A 24,520-nucleotide genomic window follows, 5' to 3' on the forward strand; every position below is an offset into this window, starting at 1 on the left:
TTTATACTGTTAGTAGTAAAAAAGCAGGTACACAAATGCTGAAGGAAGCAGCATATTTTCCTGGCATACACACAGATGAAAAGAAATTGTGAACAAACCAGAAAATATCCTCGTTTCAGTGTACTTGCAGCTGAATGCAGTATCTGGCCTCCTGTCTCAAAAAAATACACTAGAATGAGAAAAGTACAGTAAAGGACACTGAGGTTGATCAAAGCTATTTTTTTATATGAGCACTAACTGAATAATTTAAAACTTCCCAGCTTGGAAGACAAGTATCTTTAAAAATGATATTTGGAAGTTCTGTAAAACCCCTGAATGGGTAAGAGAAGGTAAATTGAGAATTCAATGTTTTTCATAACCGAAGAACTAATAGAAACACAATGACACTAGCAAGCAGCTTGTTAAAAACAAACAAGGAAGTTTGGTTTGTTTTTTTTCCAAAACATTCATTGTTAAATTGAGAAATACCGTACATTGTGGAAGGCAAAAGTTTAACAAAGGGTTCAAAAAAGACCTTCTTGGATACACTGATCATGTATTAGCCTATTTGTATCTATTAAACATAATAGTCTGATGTGTCTTCCAGGGTAAGTATAACCACCGTAATCTTTGCTTATGGGACACCCAAAAAAAAGATTGCTTTGTATACATCCTATTTTTATATGCCCTCTAAATATCCATTTATGGCTACTGTCAGAAACAGGACACTGGACCCGCTTCGTGGCACATTCTGATCTAATGTAGCAGTTCTTAAAGAGTATATTTAAATGTAAGCAAGCTTGTCTATCTTGATAGTAATTTTGTGACGTGGTCCAGAATCTCAATGGCAGGGAGCAGCACACATGCTGTACATAATGTACAAGCAGATTTGTCATTGTTTATTTAGCACTCTAGCTGCTCAAGGAACTCTCTGGGGGTGAACAATGCCAAAACCAGTAAGATGTCCCTGCTTGCAGAGTTACAGTCTATTCTAAGAAGCCAAAGCAGGGCACATGATTTACAACTTATCCCAATGAAAAACCAGATGTGGATTTAATCTCTTGATTACATTACATCCTGAATTATTTAATTAATGGATGCCTAGCTTATTCCGTGAAAAGGTCACAAATGCTGGGAACATCTTATGCGCCTGTGTGAGGCGTCTGGGAGGCAAGGCAGCCTTTTATATCAGAAGGAAGGAGACAGTAACAATGTTTTTATATTTAGGTTTATTTCATTTCTCTGATTGTCCATATGTAACACGATCACTGTCTCCAGGCAGCCCTAAGATTTTGGTACTATTCTGTACCTCAGTGAACTAATCTTGATTTAGTGGAAAATCAGAAGACTAAGGGGGAGATGGACATTGGTGGAGGGGAAGGGAATGTGAAGCCCCTTGTTTCTAGTGGCACGCACATTCGCTTCAGCCAGGCCTGGTACTTTTCTGTAGATCAAAGAAAAACTGTTGTCTTAAACAGGCAAGAAAAATAGGTTGGGTGGGGTTCTGTGAAATGCTGAAAAAACCCAAAGACTTAATGGAAACATTTTGAAATCCTGCTACACGGGAAAGGTTTGAGATGTGTGTGTAACTTGGCCAATGAGGTTAAACCTCTTTTCTTGCTGTTTCATGTCAGTTTTCTTTCCGTAACTATCCCTGGATTTTCAAGAGAAAAAACATGCAAATTTGCATTTGATTTATAGAACTAAGTGCACTGTTAGCTAGTAGTAAATTAAAACTAACCATTCATTTTTCTTTCAATAGGCCAAGTTGATAGAGTTCAGTCCTCTGAGGGCAACTGATGTTAGACTTCCAAGTGGCGCAGCGTTTGTTATTGCTAACAGTTGTGTTGAAATGAATAAAGCAGCAACTTCTCATTACAATATTAGGGTAATGGAGTGTCGTCTGGCTACAAAGGTAACGTATGGCTTATGTCAAACTCTAATGAAACCTTCATCTAAATATGTGCTTTTTTCCACTTCTGACTGATCATGTCTTTAACACCTGGCTAGGTGCTACTTTAAGTAGCACTTTTCTTTCCAGTACCAGACACCTCCATCTCTGCAGCGACAGAACTCCTGCTAAGTTTAATGGAAGTGCAAGGACTGCGTCCTTATATAGATTATGTGATTTAGTTATTTTCATTTTATTTTCTATTATATTTCAATGGAGGAAATAAGTCTATTTTTCAGCAAAAAATATTCTTAGTTAATAAGATAGACTGTTTCTAATTAAAGCTGAATAATGACAAATAATGGAAAGCAACCAGTGTGGTCACATGTTTTTATGTATATATGGCAATAGATGTGTATTTTCTAGGATTTAGAGGACATCAAAGCTACTAGTCGAAGGCCTGGAAGTAATATTGACATACATGTTGCTATTCGGCGCTTCCAACGTAAAGTTTAAAAACAGGCTTGAATCAAAACGCAACATTTAGGTTGTGCTGCCAGTTTACAGCTTGCTTTTATCTCTAAAATTCTCTGGAATTTGAACATGAAAAATCCAATTCCACTTTAATTCTGGATTTCGTAGATCGTACATTTAGAAATATGTAGATGTGGGGTTTGATTTGAGTTTGTTATAGGAATACAGTACATTTGTCTTTGATTAAATAAAGTGAGGAGTACGCATGAAGATTCACTGCAGTTATATCCAGCATAACGTGCTGTGTGAAAGAACAGAACAAAGTCTAGATAAAAGTTTTCAAAACTGCAGCATGAAACTCCTTGCCACAAAACATTTGGCCAAAACCTGAGCAATACTCAAAAGTACTAATTGAACATCTGTTGGCATCATAATTCTATGAAAAATTACAATATTAATGCTAAAAAAAAATAAAAAATGACTAAGTATGTATTTTAGGAAGAGCTTATTTTGAATTTTTTTTTTTTTTTGCATAAGAAGCAGAGAGCCTTCACAGATGAGCTATTCTAAAAGGCAAACTACAACAATGAGTTCATTAAGTTGTAAGACCTTTTGAGGTATTGTTCCGTATACCAGGTTTTGTGAATTGAATGAGTTTTCTAAACTGAAAAAGTGGTAAGGAAAGATTTTTTTTTTACATTCCTATTAGCTATGATGCAATCTCTAAAAAGGTACCTTTAGCAGATGCTTGATTTTAAGGAGACTAACAACATACACCTGTCTATTTTTAAACATACGCTACCCAGATGGAAGGTTGCACACACTATAAAAATACGTTGAGCTAGGAAAAGACTGTCTTTAGGAACAGGTCACAGTGGGGTGAAGGAGGACAGGTATGTGAGTGGAAGCAGGGAAGTCTTCTAAGCACCATTAAGCTAATGGAACTATGAAATAACATGCTGGGCCTCACAATAATGCTTTAAAAGAAATTCTCATTGGTAAGTGCCTTAGGATTGGCTTTTTTTCCCTTTTCTGCTTTAGGTCATTCTAGAATTTCATACTGTTTGCAGAAAGCTCCGTGTAAGTAAAGATGCCAACGCAACGTATCCCTGCTGGCATTAGTATAGGACATTTTGTTGTCAGTCTGTCCTATAGCAAGTGAGATCTTGATCATCCTCACAAAATTACCTTTCTCAGGTTCTGCTCCTTTCCCTTCCTTTCTGGACAGTCATTCTTGTGCTTGGTTTTGGTTTTTTTCTTTCTTTAGTTTTCTTCCATCCTCTGAGTGCTTTCTTCTGCTCCATTAAACAATATGTTTAAAGCCCCTTACATTCTGCAGAACACTCTCAACTGCAAAGAAAATTAACATGTACTTTATACTTCAGAAAACTCACACTGTAGGTGCTGCAGGATGAATGTGAGCATTAGTGAATGCTGTGCTCTCCCCCGCTTCACCGTGTGTGGTTCGCTTCACTGTCAGCTAGAGAGTGGTGCCAAGAATGTCTGCAACTGGAACACCATATAGTTAATCAACTAATGTTTGTTAAATGTGGAAGGATGCTCAGATGACATTATAGAGATGTAAAGTGTAAGAAAGTGATGTTGCTATATAAGGACTAAATATTCCTATACTTACTCCTAGTCAGACTTTCTTTTATTTATATTTGTCCCTTCATTTACTAAAGTAAGACTTTCCTCTCAGTGACTTACAGTTCTCCAGTGTGCCTGTGTTGAACAATAGAGGACAATAAAGCCTACAGATGCTATATCCTGGCAGTTAAGAGCCAGCTGGAGGACATCCACATCTTTAATCCATCTAGTGAGAGATCATGAAGAAAATATCCAACTGTGGTATCAGCATTGGGATTACTTTTATACATTAAATAGATGGGATTTTTTTTCCATTTCTGCTCTGTGTCCATTACAATTTTAGCTGCTACAGTTAGATTATTTTCAAAACCCATTTCTATTTGCCCATAACATTTTTTCCAGTGCTGTCATAATTGGAACTTTGCTATAAGCAGTATATATTCCAACAAAGCCCTGCCCACTAGCCTGGTGGTATCAGCTTCCATTTGGGACATTGGACCTTTAAAACTCCAGTGTAGCTCATCTAAAATACAACATGGCCCTTGAAGCATAGAAATGGGAACAGATGTGACAATACACATGATATATTTCTACATATTTCTGTCAAGGAAGTAAAAAAAAAAAAGTTGCCTTATAAAACATTACAGTTTGTAAATTCTTAATTCTGTTTAACTTCTGGTCATAAATTCTAGGTGATGCTGAAGATTAGGATTAAAGTGTGAGGAAAATTTTCCATTCATTTAGAACCTCGAAGCAGATTTAAGAACATCACAAACATGCACCAACTCAAGAGATACTGAGTATTTAAGTAAAACGAATGAAGAAATAATTGTTATTCTAACTTAACAGTAAGTAAGCTAAAATACAATAGCATAAAGGCTGTAGAGTTCTAGGTACTCAGAGCCTCTGAAAAGCAGGCCAGAAGTGACTTAATCAGTCTTTTACGAGATTTTCTCACCCTGATTTCTGCATTGGCCACTGGACAGTGCGGCTTCTTTCCCTACCACTGAACATACAGAACTGTGGTTAGATGACGACAGAGTCATATGATTAGGATTTTGATTGGATTTTTTTGGTTCTGCTTTACTAAGCCTCACATAAATCTTTGCAAGTCACTAGATGGCACCAAAAGTAGTTAATTTTTAGATACTCTAATAAAGCAAAACTGGAAAAGCCCCTGCACAAGCACTGTTGGAAGAGAGCAGGAGGGTAAGAATCTCTAGCAGATAGTTGGGCAGTAGATCTTCTGCTTAAACAACCAGTTTCATGCTTTAATTTTGCACAAGGCAAAGCAAATACTTCTCAGACATATATGTAAATCCCATTAATTTTTTTAACCCAGGAAGTTAAATGGCTTTGCTGAATTGAGATGTAAATTATTTCAAACCAATTGCACCCAAAACCAATGTTTATTGAAAAAAGTAACAAAGCAACCTGAGTGCAATCTTGGCCCTGTTGATTAGAGGTTTTGAGGTTCTAATGCTGATTTGAACAGGAAAAGGATTTCATTCCCTCATCTTGCTGCACTGGTTTAAACTCTCTGCAGACATACAGCCTGGACTGGAAGCTTTAATCTCAATTTAAATGGTGCAGAATTGGAGGTGTGTCAGGTACTTGTGAATAAAATAAAACAACGTTGGTATGTTCCTTCTAATCTGTGTCTTCCTCTGTAGTAGTCTGATGGAGTTAAAGGTGGTGTGTCAGTAGGATCCCACAATGAACACTTAATATTCTTCTCTACCTCATAACGTTAAAAATATTCCACCTTATGAAAACATGAGGAAAGCTGCTTTACTCAACCGTTTTCATTAGGCACTTAAGAGCATCAACACACGTAGCAGCCTTCCCAAGAAAAGCCTCTTTGACATATTTGGTTTTAGGATTCTACTTTGTTGAAGTAACTACTGTCAATTGCCAAAACATCACAAAGATACACTAAGCATGACATCATTGGAGTAGGAAAACCACATACGTCTATAGCCAATCAGCATCACAGAAATCATCTAGGAACAGAGCAGATTCTGACTAACACATCGTAATCTTCCTGGAAGGCTCAAAACTTCCTTTAAATTGGATGTTAAAAGAATGTACTTAAAATCTGCTTTAAAGTCTAGAGATTGAGGAAGGTTATGATTAATTCTCCCACACAAGCCTTACCCCCACCTTTATATGTTTAAGGCTATTATGAGAAATGGTTTTAATCACAACCTCAAATGTTCATCAGAAAACTCCCAGTGCATATTGGAAAGGTCAGAAAGTTGTAAATGTTAGAGCATATTCTAACAGTAAAGAAACAGAGTTCTTAGGGACTTCTGGTGTTACGATATCCTAGCATTTGTATAAGCAATGGTATTAATGTGATTGTAAAAGGTTAATAAGCGCTTGAAGTAACAGCATCCATGGAAAAGGATAAATCACTGATTTGACATCACACAAATAATGCCAGTAGGGCTTTTATTGAGAATATCTAATTTGAGGGAAGAATATCTGTCATTCACAGACCTTTTATAAATAAATGTAATGGTATCTGCTGTGTGCTGATAGAAGGTAACTTCTGATGGTTCCCAATTAAGAAGTGAAAGGAGAAAATGGGTCTTAAAGGTGCTTATGGGCAATTATATAGTTTTAAACAGGAAGGCACAATATTTTCCGTTTTATTTTTTTAATTTTAGCTTCTCTCAAAGTCAAAAGGCTTGGACTGGAAAAAAATGTTGCGACTCCATGATGTGCAAACCAAGCTCGGAGTTAGCCTAGAGGAAATGCTGACCATTGTGGAGGAGGTATTACATCCTGAGCCTTACAGCACACAGGAAATTTGTAAATGCCTGGGAATTAGCCTGGAGGAGCTCCGCTCTCAGATCCTGAGTCAAAACACGCAAGATGGTAAGTATGTATGAAATGGTGGGGTTTAGTGTACAATGTTTGTATTAAATAAAAAGTTTATGTATTAGTAAGAAGTGCAAGTGGAGTCTTGCCAGAATACGTCCGTAGAGTCTTGGGTGGCAAGTGAGAGAATTGATACCACAATTTTCATTCTAAATTTTAACTTAAAATACAGCAAAACTTTTGGTTTTTGACTGAACTGTTTCTAGAATGGTAGAAGTAGCATTCTCTTAGATTAGCCTATGCTGCTTGAGAGTCATCTCTAAATAGCCCAGGTTTTATTCTAGGGAAAAGTCTAAACTAGGCTTCCTTTTTAGGCAATAGTTCTAACAAAACCAAACATTTTGGGTGGTTACAGCATCATTAAAATGAATCCTGTTTGCTCTCCTTAACTGATGTTAAAGGCCAGCATAGATGGAGCTTGTGTGTCTGGTTTTGAATTGATAAATACATCATCACTTCATAAAACACGCACTGGGCAGCAAGTCAGCGAGGTCTCTCCCGAGAATGACATTTCTGTCACTATCAGTATTTATTTTATTTTTTTAGGAAAATGTCGGTGGAAGTGAACAATTTACTATACATTTCCCATGTGTTATAGCTTCTGATTATACCATGCAGTCATGAGCATTGGCACACAGGGAACGGATCCTGGATATATATAGTAGGGTTGCTAATAATACTGAATAATAAAACATTTATAAAACAATTAATTTGCATTCATAACAGGTTTCCAATTGAGATCAGAATCTTTAAGAACTTAAAATAACCCATACTTCCTTGTTTCCATTCTATGGTCTTAATACCTCAACTGTTTTGTAGCTGAATGATATCCTTACCAGTCTTTCCCAAGACTGTTTTCAGGGACGTATAGAATTAATCTATATACATCAGTAACATATCTACGTACACTGATGCTTATAGTTAAATAAATTGTATATCTGGAACTATTCTAAACTTTATATATTGACCAAGGACCAGGTCCTGAAATCTATAATCTGTTTTGCACCCCAGTGATATCAGAGTATGAAACTATCTTATTGTCTCATTACACTGCCAGAGGGTACCAGGACGGACTATGTTAAAGGCCAGCATAGATGGAGCTTGTGTGTCTGGTTTTGAATTGATAAATACATCATCACTTCATAAAACACGCACTGGGCAGCAAGTCAGCGAGGTCTCTCCCGAGAATGACATTTCTGTCACTATCAGTATTTATTTTATTTTTTTAGGAAAATGTCGGTGGAAGTGAACAATTTACTATACATTTCCCATGTGTTATAGCTTCTGATTATACCATGCAGTCATGAGCATTGGCACACAGGGAACGGATCCTGGATATATATAGTAGGGTTGCTAATAATACTGAATAATAAAACATTTATAAAACAATTAATTTGCATTCATAACAGGTTTCCAATTGAGATCAGAATCTTTAAGAACTTAAAATAACCCATACTTCCTTGTTTCCATTCTATGGTCTTAATACCTCAACTGTTTTGTAGCTGAATGATATCCTTACCAGTCTTTCCCAAGACTGTTTTCAGGGACGTATAGAATTAATCTATATACATCAGTAACATATCTACGTACACTGATGTTAAATAAATAAATAAATAAATTGTATATCTGGAACTATTCTAACTTATAGTTAAATAAATTGTATATCTGGAACTATTCTAAACTTTATATATTGACCAAGGACCAGGTCCTGAAATCTATAATCTGTTTTGCACCCCAGTGATATCAGAGTATGAAACTATCTTACTGTCTCATTACACTGCCAGAGGGTACTAGGACGGACTATGAGATCTGAATCCAGCTCTTTAACTTCAGAGAAAGAGCTGTGATAACCCTGTGCCGTGGTACATGAGGAGTGAACTGAACCACAAACCTCAACTCTGCAGCATTTTCATGGGAAACTACAAGGCTGTAAATCTTTACCACTGTCCCCTTACTCTCCCCTTCATGAAGCAATACAAGACTATTAACTTGCAGATGTTTATACTCCTTGTACCTGGTTTATAAACAAAATTCTACAGTTCTGTAGAACTGAATTGTTTATACAGGTTATTTTGATTTTTTTCAAAAACCAAAGTCTGGATAAAAAATTTAAACATAAAAGCTATAGAAGAAACTCAAAGGAAATTTTATACTGTATAGAGTTTGCAGCTGTTTGCTGAAGAGAATCTCTTAAACTTGCATGACCATGATTTCATTTGATAAGGCCAAATAAAATTGGTTATGCTGAAAGCCTCTTCGCATATACAATATAAAATTAAATAACAGTTTTCTGTAAAACTATATGCAAAGAAGAAACAAGACAGACACAGAAAGAAGGAATCTAAATCCACTGTTTGTTTTTGTTACACACTAAACAAATTACATTTTATGTTGGCTTTGGAAAACTAGAGGCTGACAAAAATATTTTTCTTATTTCCCCTCTACTTTTCCACTGTATTTTAATGACAATGTGTGGCTTCTTCATGTGAGAGAAAACATACTGACAAATAAGGAATCTCTGCAGAGAATTTCAGAATGTTGTTGAATTTCTTTGTTCAACATGAAGAAAGAACCATGCCATTTAGGGTATCTTTCTTCCTTTGTATACATTTTATCAGCTTTTCTGATAAAATATTATAATGTTAAGGGTAAATTATTTGCATGATAATTACTATTTAGATCATTTACTGGATTCTAAGTTTTCTCTGTGGCTGAATATAAATTGTCAGTAGTTTTGGTTTTTTGTATTATTCTAATGCCCAGTGATAGTTACAAATAATGTTTTGCACTCACATTGCATCTCACGTTTAAGGAACTGAAAGTGCAATGTAAATATTATTTTAGCTTTAAGTCTAGCTTCCCCTCCTCTACTTCTCCAGTGATGGTACTGTATACTTACATAGAGTTTTATAAGTGTGTAAGGCTGACCAGATAAAAACTCCACATCCCAAAGAAAAATGGTATGGACAGGCTTTGGGCAGGTCCCAGGCCAGATCTGGCAGCACACAGCAACTTTGCATCCCTTTTATAAGCAGGTACTCAGGGATTTCTGCAGTTCCCCGCTATACAGCCCACTTGTTCCCAGGTTTGGAGAAGTACAGATGGTGCATAAAGCCTCTCTAAACTTCTTGCAGTTGTTCCTTGGCCAACTTAAAATCCTGAGTTTAAATCTCCCTTGCAAATGTTTACACATGGATTGCACTTGTGGCTTCTGAACATCTCTAGAAAAAATAATATTTATTACTTTCTAAGGTGCACTGTGCCATAATTTTGGCTTGGACTCGAGTGCTTCACAGAACATTTAGTGTGTGGTGATTGTGGGACATTAAGTATTTATAAGCTTCACCACAAAAGGATGTTCTCCTGCAAAACAGTATATTCCCTTAACCATGACATTTTTTTTCCCTTCTTAAATGAGGTATTTTCAAACCCATTTTTCCTTTTCATGTATTAAATTGTAATCTAATTTTGACATTTAAACCTGGGAATGAAATCGCCAAGGGAGGAGCAGGCATCCATTTGCTGTGTGGATTTGGCTGTTTAACTGCCCTCCTATTTGTCTTCTGGAGAGAGAGTTCTAAATCTGTGCTGTAGCTTCAATGAGTGGTGCTTGAATAGCCTTTCATTCCCACTGCCAAGTAATTTGTATTAATGGTGATCTCAGTGCAAGAACAGTTTCAACATTATTTGCAGAGACAGGCGTACGTGAAGGTGGACTCTGAGATGTTCTGTCACAAAGCTTTGCCGTGTGCATTAGCAGAGTGCCCCTCTCTTCGGAGAACAGAAGTTACCTCCAAACTGCTTGACCTAAGAGCACTCGCCAGCTTTAGAGTCCAGGTGCCTACTCCAGCCTCAGCCTGATCCATGTCATGGAGAAATTTGGGAATGTACCTTTCCTGTCTACAAAAATATCATTTACTTGGGATGATCCCCAGAGCAGTGGCCGCTGCTGGCAGATCCCGTACAGCGGCCCGGAGGACACGGCCTTCGGGGTAGGTTAGGCACAGGCACTGAATGGTCTAGGTGAGTTGCAAAAGCCTCGTTAAAGCGAGCATTCTTCTGGAGCAAAAATCACTTGAAACCAGCAGTTACCGTAATCTCGAAGCAGGTGTCTGCTAAATGGGTCACTGAATCCAGCAATGACTCGTCCCCTGGTTTATTTTCAGAAAGCCAGATTGCAAACAGTTACTTGAGCAGTCCCAGTAGAGTAACTGCTCCCCACTTCAAGTAGGGGGTTCACAATCTGGCTCAAATTAAAGCCATCTGGTAGCATTTTCTTATATACATTATGAGCCAGAAACCTTCACCCTCATCATGTTCAATCAGCAGGATGCCTAACAGAGAAGGGTACTATTCCACATGAGTAATGGTGGTAGAAACTGTCCCCTACATGATTTCGCGTCGGTGAGTTTTTCCTGTTGTAAATTTCTAACAGTCCCATCAGCCATGTGTAGCTCATTAATCTACAGTGAAACGTATCTTAAGAAGCTGCCAAAGTAACTAGAAAAAAATATATAGCCTGAAGAGGTTGGTCTTTAGCTAAAGGTCAGATAGAATTGTACAGGAAGCCTCTGAAGAAAGGAATCTGCTGGAGTTGAAGTTGTAACAAATATGAGTTGCTGAGAAGCCACAACATCTAATTATAAAGGCAAAAAATCCCTGTAAATGCAGTGAACAGGTTCACACAATTTTTGTAAAGCTAAAATTAAAAATATGACCATACAGCTGAAAACCCACAGTATACTTCTCTGTTGTATTTAATTAACCCACAGTTGTTTGGGACTAGTAGCCCAGGATTTTTGTTTGGTTTTAAGAGATTTTATATGGATTTTGGACAAACTTTCATTAATGTTAGTCTGCTCTGTCTTAACAACTTGGAAGGTTCTTTTTGCATTGTGAGCTACTAGTGCACTGGGAGAAGTCCCCATTTGTTTCATGGGCACTTGGGGGTTTGTGAGGGAATTGGATCTACCTGTTTGTGAGTGACATTGCAGAGGAGGAGAGCTAGGGTGCAGGGAATCCACCAAGGGTCAGCAAGAGTTGTCAGCATTCTCTCAAAAATAGATAAGGACTGATAATACAGAGCGGTTAACAGTGGAGGAGATTCCCTGTAGAAGGTGAACTGTGTCCTCTTTGAAACTTCAGAAACACAGCTAGTGAGGCTATGGCCTGGGAGGTGGATTTGCTGCTCCGATAGCAGGTTGAATAAAGGTGAAATGTGTTAAAAACTTAGTGACAAAATGTGACTAGAGCAGACCCCGGGACAAGATTCCTTGTTGTCCTTAAAGGTTTCTTTGGTCTCATTTTGACTTTTCAGGTCTACTTTAGTTTCTTCTGATCACTCACCCTCACTTGAGTCATAAGAAACTTTGTGTGTGTGCAGCTGATACCATACAACATAAATCACAAGCTCCATGCTGTGTTTTCGGAAAGGGACAAAAGGGACCCCAAGATTCTGATTGTGCGAGTATGTCTAGGTCTAAAGTCAAACAGTTCACTCCTGCGTGGCAGGGAGCTACGCGGAACACGGCAGAGAGGATACACGTAGTGATTTTCAAAGAACAGTTTTTGAGAGCCTGATTCTGATCAGAGACCAAGATTCTCAGCTGATATAAAATCTCCATCAGCCCGAATGGCGCTATGTCATTTCTGACCAGCAGAGCACCTGAACTGGATATTGCACAGATTCCCTTACAGACCAAACATTAATTTAGATGTGCCCCAGACAATTGCTCCTATGTCAGCGTGGGAGCCAGCTAGTTCCATTGCACCAGAGGCTTCAGGTTCCCCTCTAGTCACCGGAGAGATGGGTACCAGAGGGCAAGCCAGGTCTCGGGTGGGATAAATGGTTCTGTAACCTGCCCTTTTCACAGGCAGAAGATGGAGCTGAGGGTGCCTGCGCCCCTAATTTGGCAATAAATTTAGCAGGAGAAACCAGGCCTTTATAGTTTACTGGATTAGGAAAGTATATTTGCATTTTCAGTTAGATTACGTACCTAATTTCCATACACTATAACAGAATTAAGGATCCATGTGCTTTTAAGAGCCTGGCATTAGTTCCCTAGACGCTGTTTTTTTCTTCTCCTTTGAGCACCTTGAGGGTGAGACTGTATAACCCACTGAAGGCTTACTGGGCTTCAGTTTTTCCCCTTACAGAGCACTCCAGCCCTAGCTCAGATATAAACTAATCCGCTGTGCACACTTTGGTTTTGTTTCTTTTAACCAGGACAGAGTATGGCTTAGGAAATCTGCCCTTTTTAACTGTAAAAAATGTGGCCGTGCGAAGCACGGAGTCTGATCAGTTCCTGCACTTTTCTAAAATCACAGCCTCCACAGCTCTCTGGCATGCCCTAATAATTCAGATTTTATTTATGTGGAGCTAATATACAGGCTGCGAAATAGCAAGGAAATTCCAATATAGATGTAATTTTTGGAAATATCATGTGTGCTCTGCTATCTTTTATTATATAGAGATGGTTACTTGGACTACCCATCCAAACAGAAGAGATACAAGAGAGTTTCTCTATTACCAGAAGCATTTGGTGTTGAAAGCTGAAAATATGTGAATCATGTCATTACTTTAGAATGGGAACTTGCAGACTATGGAGGTGTTTGCTGTCCTGAAGATAATTTTACCTGAGCAGTACGCTGCCAGAGAGGAAAAGCAAACTGCAAAAAACTCTTTTTAAACACAGTCTTCTGAAATAAAACGCTGCCCGTAACCAATCACAGCGAATGTAACGATACCAGCCTTTAACCTGTACTGATTTGGTAAATGTGCACAAAAGATTCTGAAAAGAACATACAGGCACTCTTTCTCCCTTGGGAACTGCCTGAAGGGATTGCTCTGGCTTCGAGAGAAGGCCAGTGTCAAGGCAGCAAGTTCTTCCCCACGCAGGTGCTCTCCTGGGAGCGGATGCTGTCAAGGGGAGCTCGCATCTTTTGGCTGGCAGCCAGTAGCCAGAGCGCCCGTTCTGGTTGCCAATTCATAACTTGATGAGCACAACACAACCCTAGAGATTTTTAAGGTAATCTGGCCAGTAGAGCATTGCTCTACCAAAGGGTGGTCTCCGAATCAATCACAGCCTTTGGCAAGTCTGTTGCCTTACAATTGAAACCAGACATGTTTTCAGTTCATTCTTTGGGTTACTACTGTTCAATGGTGATTTACAAGAGAGTGTGAGCTATGGCAATCTCTCACGCAACTTTAGATATTCCCTAAACGAATGCACATTTAGAAATCTCCTTGCTCTAAAACAATGGCTTATAAGAAAAGAATATTTAAAGAGAAACCATCCTTAAAAATAGGCCAAGCTGCCTTTCTTCAACATTCAAAAATACTGAGGCATTGCTCTGCAAAACACAGCACAAGTAACTCCAGCAGCAACAAAATGCAGTGGGGTAAAACACATCTCTAAATGGGAAACCAAAACACGCTCATCTTGAGTGATACTCTCAAGAAGATGTTGCGGGGAGGGGGGCACTCAATTTTCTCATTTCTGTCCTAGTTTGAAGCACGCTCAGAAGGCCGTTCAAAAGACGGCAGCAGAGGGTTTCTCAGTAGCAGGCTGTATTGAATTACAGAGTAAATATCACCAGAAGAAATATCACCGGTAGCAGAGCACTGCCATGGGCAGTGTTTCTCTGTCATTTTAGGCTACTTGACTCTGTCTCAGCGCTGTATTTTTAGCATTTCCAGGTGTGATTTACACTTACTCTGGAGAAATAAAAAGGGATCCTACAGGTGCTAATGAAGTTTTAGTCCATAGGGGTTGCAATCTGGAGTATACGTACGAGAGACTTAATACTTGATGCAATTTTATTTCCCAGTCTTTCAAGGAAGATTTCTACATATACTTGCAAATGTAGATTGCTGAAATAATCAGAAGTGGTTCCAGAACTTGGCTGTCTCCACGGAACACCAAGTGGGAACTCAATGTGTCTGGGTCAGACAGTGAGTTCTGTTTTGAATACAGGGCTTGTCTCTCTTCTCCTTTTACGTCTATTTGTGTGTTTCATCAGCCATTTTAGAAAGAAAGAGAGACCAAAAGCCGAAATGAGGAGAGACCTCACTCTGAACGAGAACTCGCATGTAAAAAGAAAAGGAGGGATGTTCTGAGGGGCTCTAACAAGAGTGTGCTTGAGTTGTGAAGGAATAAGGAAACATTCTGCAGTAGGTGCTCCACATAGAGAATGAAGTTCATTTGTTTAATATTTACCACCCAAACAGCTCAAGTAAACCAATTTAATCATAAATTAAATGATGTCATGCATGCTTCTGGTGAACAATACTTCCTCAATAGCAGCCATGATGTTAAAGCAAACAGAACTATATTGGGAGAGAAAAACAATGAACTATAACACGAGCTTGGGAAAGGCAGATAAATTCTTGGGTATTAGTTGCAAACCAAACCCTCCTGTAAATAGGAGTAGCTTGAGGAGCCTTTAACCACAGCCATCCCCTTCTTTTTTATGTCCCAGGCCTGTTGGAGGTCTCTACCCTAACAGCCACGCGGGCTTGGGCACCCCCTCCCCTCTTCCCAGAGGAACCGATTTTTCATGGCACAATAGAAATGTTTTAGCCAAAATTCTTGCAGTAGCCTTTAATCTTGGTAGGACCATGCTAAGCGATACCTGTCTGAGCTTGACATCTCTTCAGAGCCACGCAGGCAGCACTGACACTCTGGCTGGTAACACATACCAAAAATAAACCCTGAAAACCAAATTGAAAGCACCTTTGCTCTTCACTGTACCTTTAATCTGGTGTTATTTACAGTCAGGGTGAGCCTGCATCATTGTGAAAATATTTGAGAGGGCTTCCTTAGCTCTGCACCAGGAAATGTGGATAATTGTATTTTTGTTAATCTGAGTTTTAAAAATAAATTTAAAAAAGTGGTTGGTGCTTTTTGTGATGTGGCCAGGAGCACTCACACACAGCGCCCTGGGCCAGCAGCTGCTGCCGGGCACCAGGTACCTTTCTGCTGGGCTCCTGGCTCAGTTTTGCTGGTATTTGAAAACCTGAAAGCTTTAGATTAATGCCCTAATGAATGTCACTGCTAACTCTTCTCCTGTGCCTTGCCTCTGCAAAGTAAAAAGAGAGACTGGGTCTGTTCAGCAGCACGGCAAACCACCAGAGCATGTGCATGAAGTTACCAACGTGAAAAAAAGTGTGTACATTGTATTTTGATGAACTCTAAATACTATTTTATTAGGACCTTTAAAGAAGATGTAGGTGAGCTTCTGCAGAAGACTTCTAGCCTAGGGAGTTCTGATATAAAATATAAATTACTAAAAATATATAATTCTGCTATGTTTTTGTATGTTCCTTTTATAGTGAATATTAATGGATAACTGTAATACTTAATATTCTCATTTTGTTTAGTCTCCACCTTTAAGTTATACCAGCGTGCAAAGCATGTGTACAGTGAAGCTGCCAGAGTGCTGGAATTTAAGAAGATATGCAACGAAGCACCTGCCAATGCACTCCAGCTGCTGGGAGAATTAATGAACCAGAGCTATATCAGCTGCAGGGAGATGTATGAGTGCAGCTGTCCTGAACTGGATCGGCTGGTAGACATCTGCCTGTAAGTTCTGACCACAAGGAAGAGTAATCGCCTGTTGAGAATATTGTTTGAATTGATGAGAAAATATGACATCGTTGGCTATTGCAATTTTAAAATGAAAGTATTCTTGTCTCTTATTACAAAATTAATCTCCTGCAGGGACATTACATGGTCAATTGTTTCCCTACTGACATCTGTGTAATACTTTCAGATGAAAGCTGCAGTTTATGGCTTTATTACAGACTTTGCTTTTGGACTGACTCATCGTCACAAGTGTTACGTTAGACTGTTGGCTACTCTTTTTTTAAGTTGCAGAAGAAGTCATAACTGGTTTTCTTAAAACATCATCTTCGTTATTCTCTTTGAATTCTGTTACTTTTTATATATTTCTTAACCATTTCAGAACTACTGCCATGGGAATTGCAGGGCGTAAGCGAGCTGTTCTACGTGCGTAGGTTGCCTTGGAATCATAACAGTTTATTGTGAAATGCTACTGCATTTTTTTCAATTCAAAAAATCTGGTGTCTAGGCCATCAGATAGGTTGGACAGCATTTTGGTGTTTAAAAGATGAGTGTGATAACTGTTACGATGGCTGCCCCTCTGCTGCTCCTCTCTGCATTGTGTGTCTGAGCTTTCCCCAGTCTCCATCGCTGCCCCAGCCTCAGTCTTTTAGCTCGGTTCCCTAATTCAGTTTGGCCACGATAAAACAAGCCCTTCAACTCCAAAACAGATTACCTGACTGTCATTTTGTCCCTTCTCTTCTCCCTCTATTCCTCTCCAGTTTCATATCCTCTAGCCAGAATAAACTGAGTTTGAGAAATGGCATGAAGTGAGCTGGCAATCACAGGCTGTTGCATGCAGCGGGCTGTTATTAGCATAGTTCTGCTACAGTGGATGATGAGATCTGGTGCAACCATGTGTTGTAGAGAACACAGTTGTTGTGCCCGTATACACAAAGTAAAAGCAAATACTTACTACTCACATTCTACATAGGACCAGCATGGAAAGATGTACACATTTCAGTCCCTCTTAATTTCCATTTTTCTAGTACATTTAATGGTGGGACAGACATCTTATGCTAACTTTGATCTAAATTCAGTGCCTACGGAAGGAATTCAGTGGTTGGTGGTCTGTTTTAGCAGTGGCCTACCCGAGCTTTCCCACCACTACTCCATCCTTGCCTCTCCCCAGCCATCTTCTCCCAGCTGCTTCCCTCATTCACTTCATCTTGGCTCCATGGTGGCTGGTGATGCCACCTTCATACTTCTGCTCATCTGTTACAGTTCCTACTTGTTGGAGAAGGGTGTGCTTAGTTGGGGAAGCTCTGCCCTAAGCCAGAGCGTTAGTGCGCTGCCAGAGGGAAATACCAGGTGCCATACGTTTTTGCAGGCCTGAGGGCAAGAAATGGTGTTTCACTGTCTTTCAGAAGCAAATACTCTATAAAAGTATCCCATCCTCTCTCTGTATCTTTAAGTCTTGAAGAAAACAGAAACTGTTTCAAAACTATTTCAGTTTGAAGCTAAAAAAAATTCCTACCTTACCACCTAAAAACGAAAGCTACAAAAAGATTTCTTTACCAGCAACTAGCTTTTTTTTTTTTTAAACTAAGAAATTAGGCAGGTTTATAATGAAAATATGGATTTTACAAACATGAAATTTGCCATATGCTTTCTTACTTCTGTACCCATGCGGATTTTGTGAGTTGTAATACCCATTTACCAGGTTTGTAAATTGACAGAGTCCGATACAGATGATTATTTAGGTTAGCCTGATTCCTTTTGCAGACAAGATGGAATGGCCTCTGCGCCAGGAAAACTACAAACTTAAAAACTGAACAGAAGACTTTTGGACATTCACAGATTATTTTGCATATGGGATACACATGCTGTTTTGTGATAAAACACAGAGAAGCCCTGATGGCCATTGGACAAGTCTGATAGCAATTTAGCAATACAATTTTTGTTCCTTCTCTTGGGAGCCAATCCAGTACGTAACTCACAGGCTGTGTTCAGTTTATTATATCACGTAATGATCACAGAATAGAACGAGCTACAAGAGTTACTCAGCGGGCAATTCCACCATGGTATCCCAGCTACTCAAAAGGAACTGCTGATCTGTGTGTCAGAAGGCAGAACTGGCTCCAGAGTCAGCTGAAGACAGAAATTATGCTCTACTGAATTATCAAACATCTTGGGCTACAAAGTCTCAATCCAGTAGAAGGTGTTAGCACTGCCTCTTCTGTGACACCATTAGCAGAGGAAAAGCTTTAAACCTCGACATCTGCATTACTGACACCTGCTCACCTCAAGTACCATGTCCAGTCCCCTCACCACAAAAAAGACATTGAGGGGCTGGAGCGCGTCCAGAGAAGGGCAATGAAGTGGTGAGGGGTCTGGAGAGCAAGTCTTGTGAGGGGCAGTTGAGAGAGTTGGGGTTATTCAGCCTGGAGAAAAGGAGGCTGAGGGGAGCCCTTGTCACTCTCTACAACTATCTGAAAGGAGGTTGTGGAGAGGTGGGGGTCAGTATCTCTTCTCAAGTAACAGGCAATAGGACATGAGGAAATGGCCTCAAGTTGCACCAGGGGAGATTCAGGCTGGATATTGGGAAAAATTTCTTCACTGAAAGGGTTATCAAGCATTGGAATGGGCTGCCCAGGGAAGTGGGTGAGGTGCCATCCCTGGAGGTGTTCAAAAGATAGGTTGACATAGTGACATGGTTTAGTGATGGGTTGTGGTGTTTGGTTGGGGGTTTTTTGGGTTTTGGGGAGGGGGGGGTGTTGTTTTTTGTTTTGGTTTGGTTTTTTTTAATCAGAGTTAGGTTGGTGGTTGTACTAGAGGATCTTAAAGGTCCCTTCCAACCTAGAGAATTCTGTGATTCTATGATTTATAGATATGGTAACTGCCCAGCATTGATGCCTCAGTCAATAGCATCTGATGACTGAACTTCGCAAAAGGAGACAAGCGATTTTAAATGTCTTCACTTCAGGTACCCAGCCTGAGTCGTGCCACAGGGCCTGTTCTCAGACACGCCGGGAGAAAACTCTCCTGTTTCAAGTGGGGGAAAACAAGTAGGTACAAACTGCTGGGGTCTGCCCTCCAGCGTGGAGTTACCTGTGCTCCATTTACTAATCTAGCGTGGACGCCAGCAATGGTCCGCTACGGCGTGAAGCTCAGCACAGGGATAGAAACTCTCTGTTTCTCATTTCTGTGCTTTCACAGCTGGGCAGCTGCCGCGCTCTGAGCTCGCTGCGGTGTCGGGGCACTAACCTGCAGGCAGGAGCATAGACTCAGCCACAGAACCCAAAGGGAAGGAGCACGCAGTTAAGACTTTACTAAGTTAAATTAAAATTAATCAGAGTATTTCAGTTCCAGGGACCAAAATATAAATAGTGAAGGAAAAGAGTGATGTGTACACCCACGTTAGGTCAGATTTCTAAGTTACCAGCAGAAGAGCACACAGCGGGTATGATGAGCGTAGCTGAGCATCACAGTGGAGTGTCGTTCCTGTGAAACAATTTCTAATTGGTATATTAAAATTATTTAATCTGGGTGGGTTTATTACGTTCATTGCATAGAAACAAGTAAATTATTTGTTCATTTGCTTCACAGCCTTGTCCTATCAAGAGCGTTTCCTAAGAAATGTCTTTAGAAATTTGATATTATTTAATGTTTTTTCGATTCGGTGATGAGATTTCTAGAAGCATGTAGCTGTTCTAGATTAATGCAGCTTAAGCCAGCATCTAATTTTTGGAAACTATTGGAAAAAAAGTCTTAACTTTTCTCAAGTTGTACATTAAAAAACTAAGGGACATAAAATCACTAGTCACTCTAGGAAAACTTGGCTGATGTGATTATAGAAATGGCCAGGAACTACATAAATTACATTCTTTACTTACAATGATATACAGCTGCCCTGTAACTTCAAAAAGCCTTTCCAAAAATACATTCCACAGAATTGCCCGAGTCTAGTGCTGCTCTCTCCTTACAAGGTTTAAACTGTGAAGAATAATCTGCATATCCAGATGTTTTCTGTTTTGCCTAGATCTTTATGTTTTACTGTACAACCTCTGCCAAGAAAGACAGGGATCCATACTTGCTGTGGTTTGTAGTGCTGAAAACTGTAACCGCTAGTCGGTCAGTTGTTTTTTCTTTTCTTTTTGCTAAGACAGAAGACTTGTACTTTCTCTAACCTGTCTCCTGCTGTTAGTAGCTGTTTTACCTGTTAGTCTTTTGAAGCAAGTAACACAGAAGGTTTACTAAACCAGGAATAAAAAATTGGATGTGAGCTCTTGAATTCGTTAGGTACTTTTGAAAATCTCTCAGAATCCTTGAGTGTTGCCAATAACTTTCTTTCATTCCCTTACCCCCATCTTTTGGTGGTATGAACCCTGATCATTTTTGTGTTACCAGCCATGCCCCATCACAGTTGAAGACAGCTGAATCCCCTCTGATTAGTTCTAAAAGATGCAGTTTTTATTGTTACACCCAGGTGCATTATGGCAGCCGAGGCAACTCTGCATTTTATCAAGACTGTGATCACTGATGATTTTCTTAAAGCTGCAAAGCCTGGAGTCATGGCACAATTTGAAAATTCAACAAAGCAAACGAAAAACCACCCTACAAAAAGAAGTTTGCAGCTCTTTCAGAGCCAGAAAGGCTCAAAGATGTTACTCAAATGCATACTAAGCTACAAAAGAGAATAACTCCCCTCCCCAATTTATATATTTAAATGTTACCGTGTTAACTCCATGCTTTCTGAATAGCTGGTTCATAATTTTGAGTATCTGGAATTTACAATATTGCTCTGATTTTTTTCACCTCTTACAGCACAATTATTTTTAAAATGAGTTACTGCAGTGTCTTACCTATCGCTCCATATATCAAACTATGGGACTTCCATTTCTATTCTTCTTTCCTTTGTGCAGTACTCATGTTTTCACTCTCATTTACACACACACACACACCCACTTCCTCATAAAATATTTCTCTTTTTATCCGGTGAATACTGGAGCTTAGGACTGAACTGATCAAGACTCAAATAAAGCAGTTTCAGGCCTGTTCCAAAGTTAATTTTCTCGTGTCTGACCTACATCCCTCCCACGTATCATGTCTCCTGCAGATGCAGAATTAGGTGCTCGCTGCTGAATCCCTGCAATGTCAGGTACTCATTTCAGGTGTTACAGCACTGCCCATCAAAACTCTGTTCCTCAGCATTAAGCCCAAAGTGTCTAATCACATCACCACGTTGGAAACTGTTAGCCACAGTATTTTGAAATACAGCGACTGCAGCTCTGAACCAAGCATATTTTCTGTCTACATTATGCTTTATTTCAACTAAGTATTTTAAAATGACTCAGTAAAAATGAGGCATGAGCATGACCACAGAGAATTATGAAATCTGTAAAAGGTTCAGAACAATTCTGAAGGGATTTCGGTTGCTTACCAAAATAAAAGCCAGACACCCTCTGAAATCCAAAGTTCTGACTGAGGTAACAGACCAAATGAGTACAGAGAGTTGATTTAGCAGACTTTGAAAAGTGGATTGGACCTTATGAAGTCGATGGGAATTTCCCTATTGATTGCAATTGAGACTGGATTGGATCCTTCTCATTTCAGGAGGTTGCTCCGTGGACCAGAAATGAGAAAAATTGCATCAGAGAATAAGTGGCTTACAGGAATAATAATAATAATAATAAGTAAAATAAAACACCAACAGGAAATAAAGAACGAACATAAAATCGAGTCAATATGAAGGGTGGCACCACACAGACACACTGAAGAAAGTGTTTCTGTTCAAGAAGATACATAAGCACGTTTAGAATCAAACACATATGTAAGTACTTGCTTGAAATATGACCTAGACCCCCACTAACCCAGCAGTACACCAGATTCATTTAACATAAAATGCACATATGAAAAATTACCACAGCCTACTCAGAATGAGCTGTCGTTTTCCAATATGTTGTTCACATGATGCCATCTCTCCCTCAAACACATTCTAGGACTGGTAAATCTCTCCGTGCACGGGACTGGAAACATATCGAAAGTATTTGTTTGCAAATCAGATTAGATCTCTCATGAGAGTAACATTTCTAATGAGTTTTCTAAATCATCCTGGTCTGACAAGGTTAGAAAAAGAAATTTTTTCCATGGTATTTTCCTGCTTTTTCTGAATCTAAGTAAAGATCAGGAGCACAGGTAAGCAGACTAATGAAAATAATCCTACTCAATTCTAACAAGATGGTGTCTGAATCTTGCAAAGCAATGGTGTGGGATTTGCTGTAGGACATTTCTAGCAGGCCAGTATCTTGAGGCTGGGAATGGTTTATATTTTGGATGTCATTTATTTGTCATTGTTCTTTCTATTCACTCTCCTCATTAAGAGCATTTTTTTCTTTTGGGACCAAATTCTTGTTTTACCTCTACTGCTGTAAATCTGTTAAGTTCATGAGGTTCCTCTAAAGAGATACCCAGCTCTGTCCATTCAGTATAAACAGATGTTTGAGTGCAGTGACTCTGTAGGACTTCTTAAGGGCTTCTGAACTCTCCTTTTCTTGACTGGCACGCTCGGCAGTCCTGCAGAAGCCTGTGAATCTTCAGCATGTTTCAGATCTGTCCTGGAAGAATAGAGCTATTTGTCTTTGCCACATTAGAAAATGGCTTGCATGCCTACATCCTGTGCAATTAGTTTATGAACTCTCTTTTGTTATTTTTGTCATGTATTTCTGTTTTCACTTCTGATTTCTTATGAATGTTGCTAACACAATTCCTTTCTTCTCCTGCTTTCTTCATCTCAGCTGTGCTGTGATCCTGAAAACAGCTGATGCTGAAGCATTATAAAAGAGGGTGACTTTTAGAATGGACAGAAGTGACTATAATGCAGTTTAAAGCATCAGCATTTTTTTTTTGTCCAAAATGGTAACTGCAGATTGCTGTAACGTCACATACAACCAACTGAACTTCAGAAAAATCAGATGACGCAGATGTGTTTTGAATAAAGTATTCACTAGTTTTCTATAGGAATTTTATATATGACAGATTACCCCTTTTTGGTTTATTTTACAGGATTTTTTTTTCTGTTATTTTGTTTTAGGCAATTTGGGGCCATTGGGTCACGTCTGACTGGAGCTGGATGGGGTGGCTGCACTGTGTCAATGGTGCCTACTGACAAGCTGAATACTTTCCTAAAAAATGTAAAAAAAGCTTTTTACCAAACCGATGTCCAAAGGTTACCATTGGAGAATAATAGTCTGTTTGCTACCAAACCTGGAAGAGGAGCTTTGGTTTTTGTTGAGGCCTGAAGAACGTAAAAATTTTAAAGAAACTATGTAGGGCATTTAGAACTGGCAGTACTTCCTACGCCGCAGTAAATGAATGCCTTTTCTGTTTTTTATTGTAATGAGCAGTTGCTATTATCAAAATGTATTTCTGAAGAAGCAATTAAAAGAAAACTCTTTGATTATAAAGTCTTTTTTTTTTTCATACTAAAAATATCTTTCCATATAAACTTTGATTTACAAAACCTATTGACAAGGAAAACTGAAATTGAAATAAAGATGATGCTTTGTCACAGGGGATCTCTCTTCTTTTCCCTTTGCTGTCATAAAAGCAAGACCCAGCAGAGCAACGAGCTCTTTCCTTGCAGGGCAGGAACCTTGCAATGGCTGCAGGGCTGTTCGGTGCTGCTGCTCTTTGGGGGCTGGATGTTTTTTGATTGTCTTGTAAAAATGGAAGATTAAACTGAAGCATTCAAAAAATTGGAAGGAATTTGCTAGATCAGAAGTTTTGTACTCGCCTCAAATAGGATTATTGCTGTTGTAATTAATGATACTATTGGAGGAGCACCTGCAAGCCAAGTAAAACATTAGGAATACATTACGTTAAGCAGGAAAAATTTCCTTCTAGCCACGTTTCTTATATACCCTTGTGCAAGGGTGACTTGTTATGTCAACAAAAATGAATGCTATCTCTGAGCTGTACGATATGACAACATACTCCCCTAAACGAATAAGCAAATAATGAAGCAAAGTTTGGGTTTGAGTTACCCAAACACTGTATTCTAATTGTTGAATCCTAGTTGTGCTTGTACAAGGTAGAGCATTTTTGGGTTTATGCAAAACTCTTACAAAGGATTAAA

At 39.1% G+C, this 24,520-nt stretch overlaps 1 protein-coding gene across 2 annotated transcripts in view; it reads left to right on the forward strand.

Moving 5' to 3' along the window:
- Positions 1 to 23,951, forward strand: part of GALK2 (galactokinase 2) — a 51,217-nt gene extending 27,266 nt beyond the window's left edge. For both annotated transcript variants that reach the window (XM_014944518.1, XM_014944519.1), the window contains exons 7-10: positions 1,742 to 1,894; positions 6,607 to 6,817; positions 16,203 to 16,404; positions 23,477 to 23,951. In XM_014944518.1, the coding sequence (XP_014800004.1) occupies positions 1,742 to 1,894; positions 6,607 to 6,817; positions 16,203 to 16,404; positions 23,477 to 23,684 (774 nt within the window). In that variant the 3' untranslated portion in view covers positions 23,685 to 23,951. The remainder of the gene's footprint in view (positions 1 to 1,741; positions 1,895 to 6,606; positions 6,818 to 16,202; positions 16,405 to 23,476) is intronic.
- The last annotated feature ends 569 nt before the right edge of the window (positions 23,952 to 24,520 follow it).

Source organism: Calidris pugnax, unplaced genomic scaffold, assembly GCF_001431845.1.
Source record: "Calidris pugnax isolate Ruff unplaced genomic scaffold, ASM143184v1 scaffold70, whole genome shotgun sequence".
In the NCBI taxonomy this organism is placed as follows: Eukaryota; Metazoa; Chordata; class Aves; order Charadriiformes; family Scolopacidae; genus Calidris; species Calidris pugnax.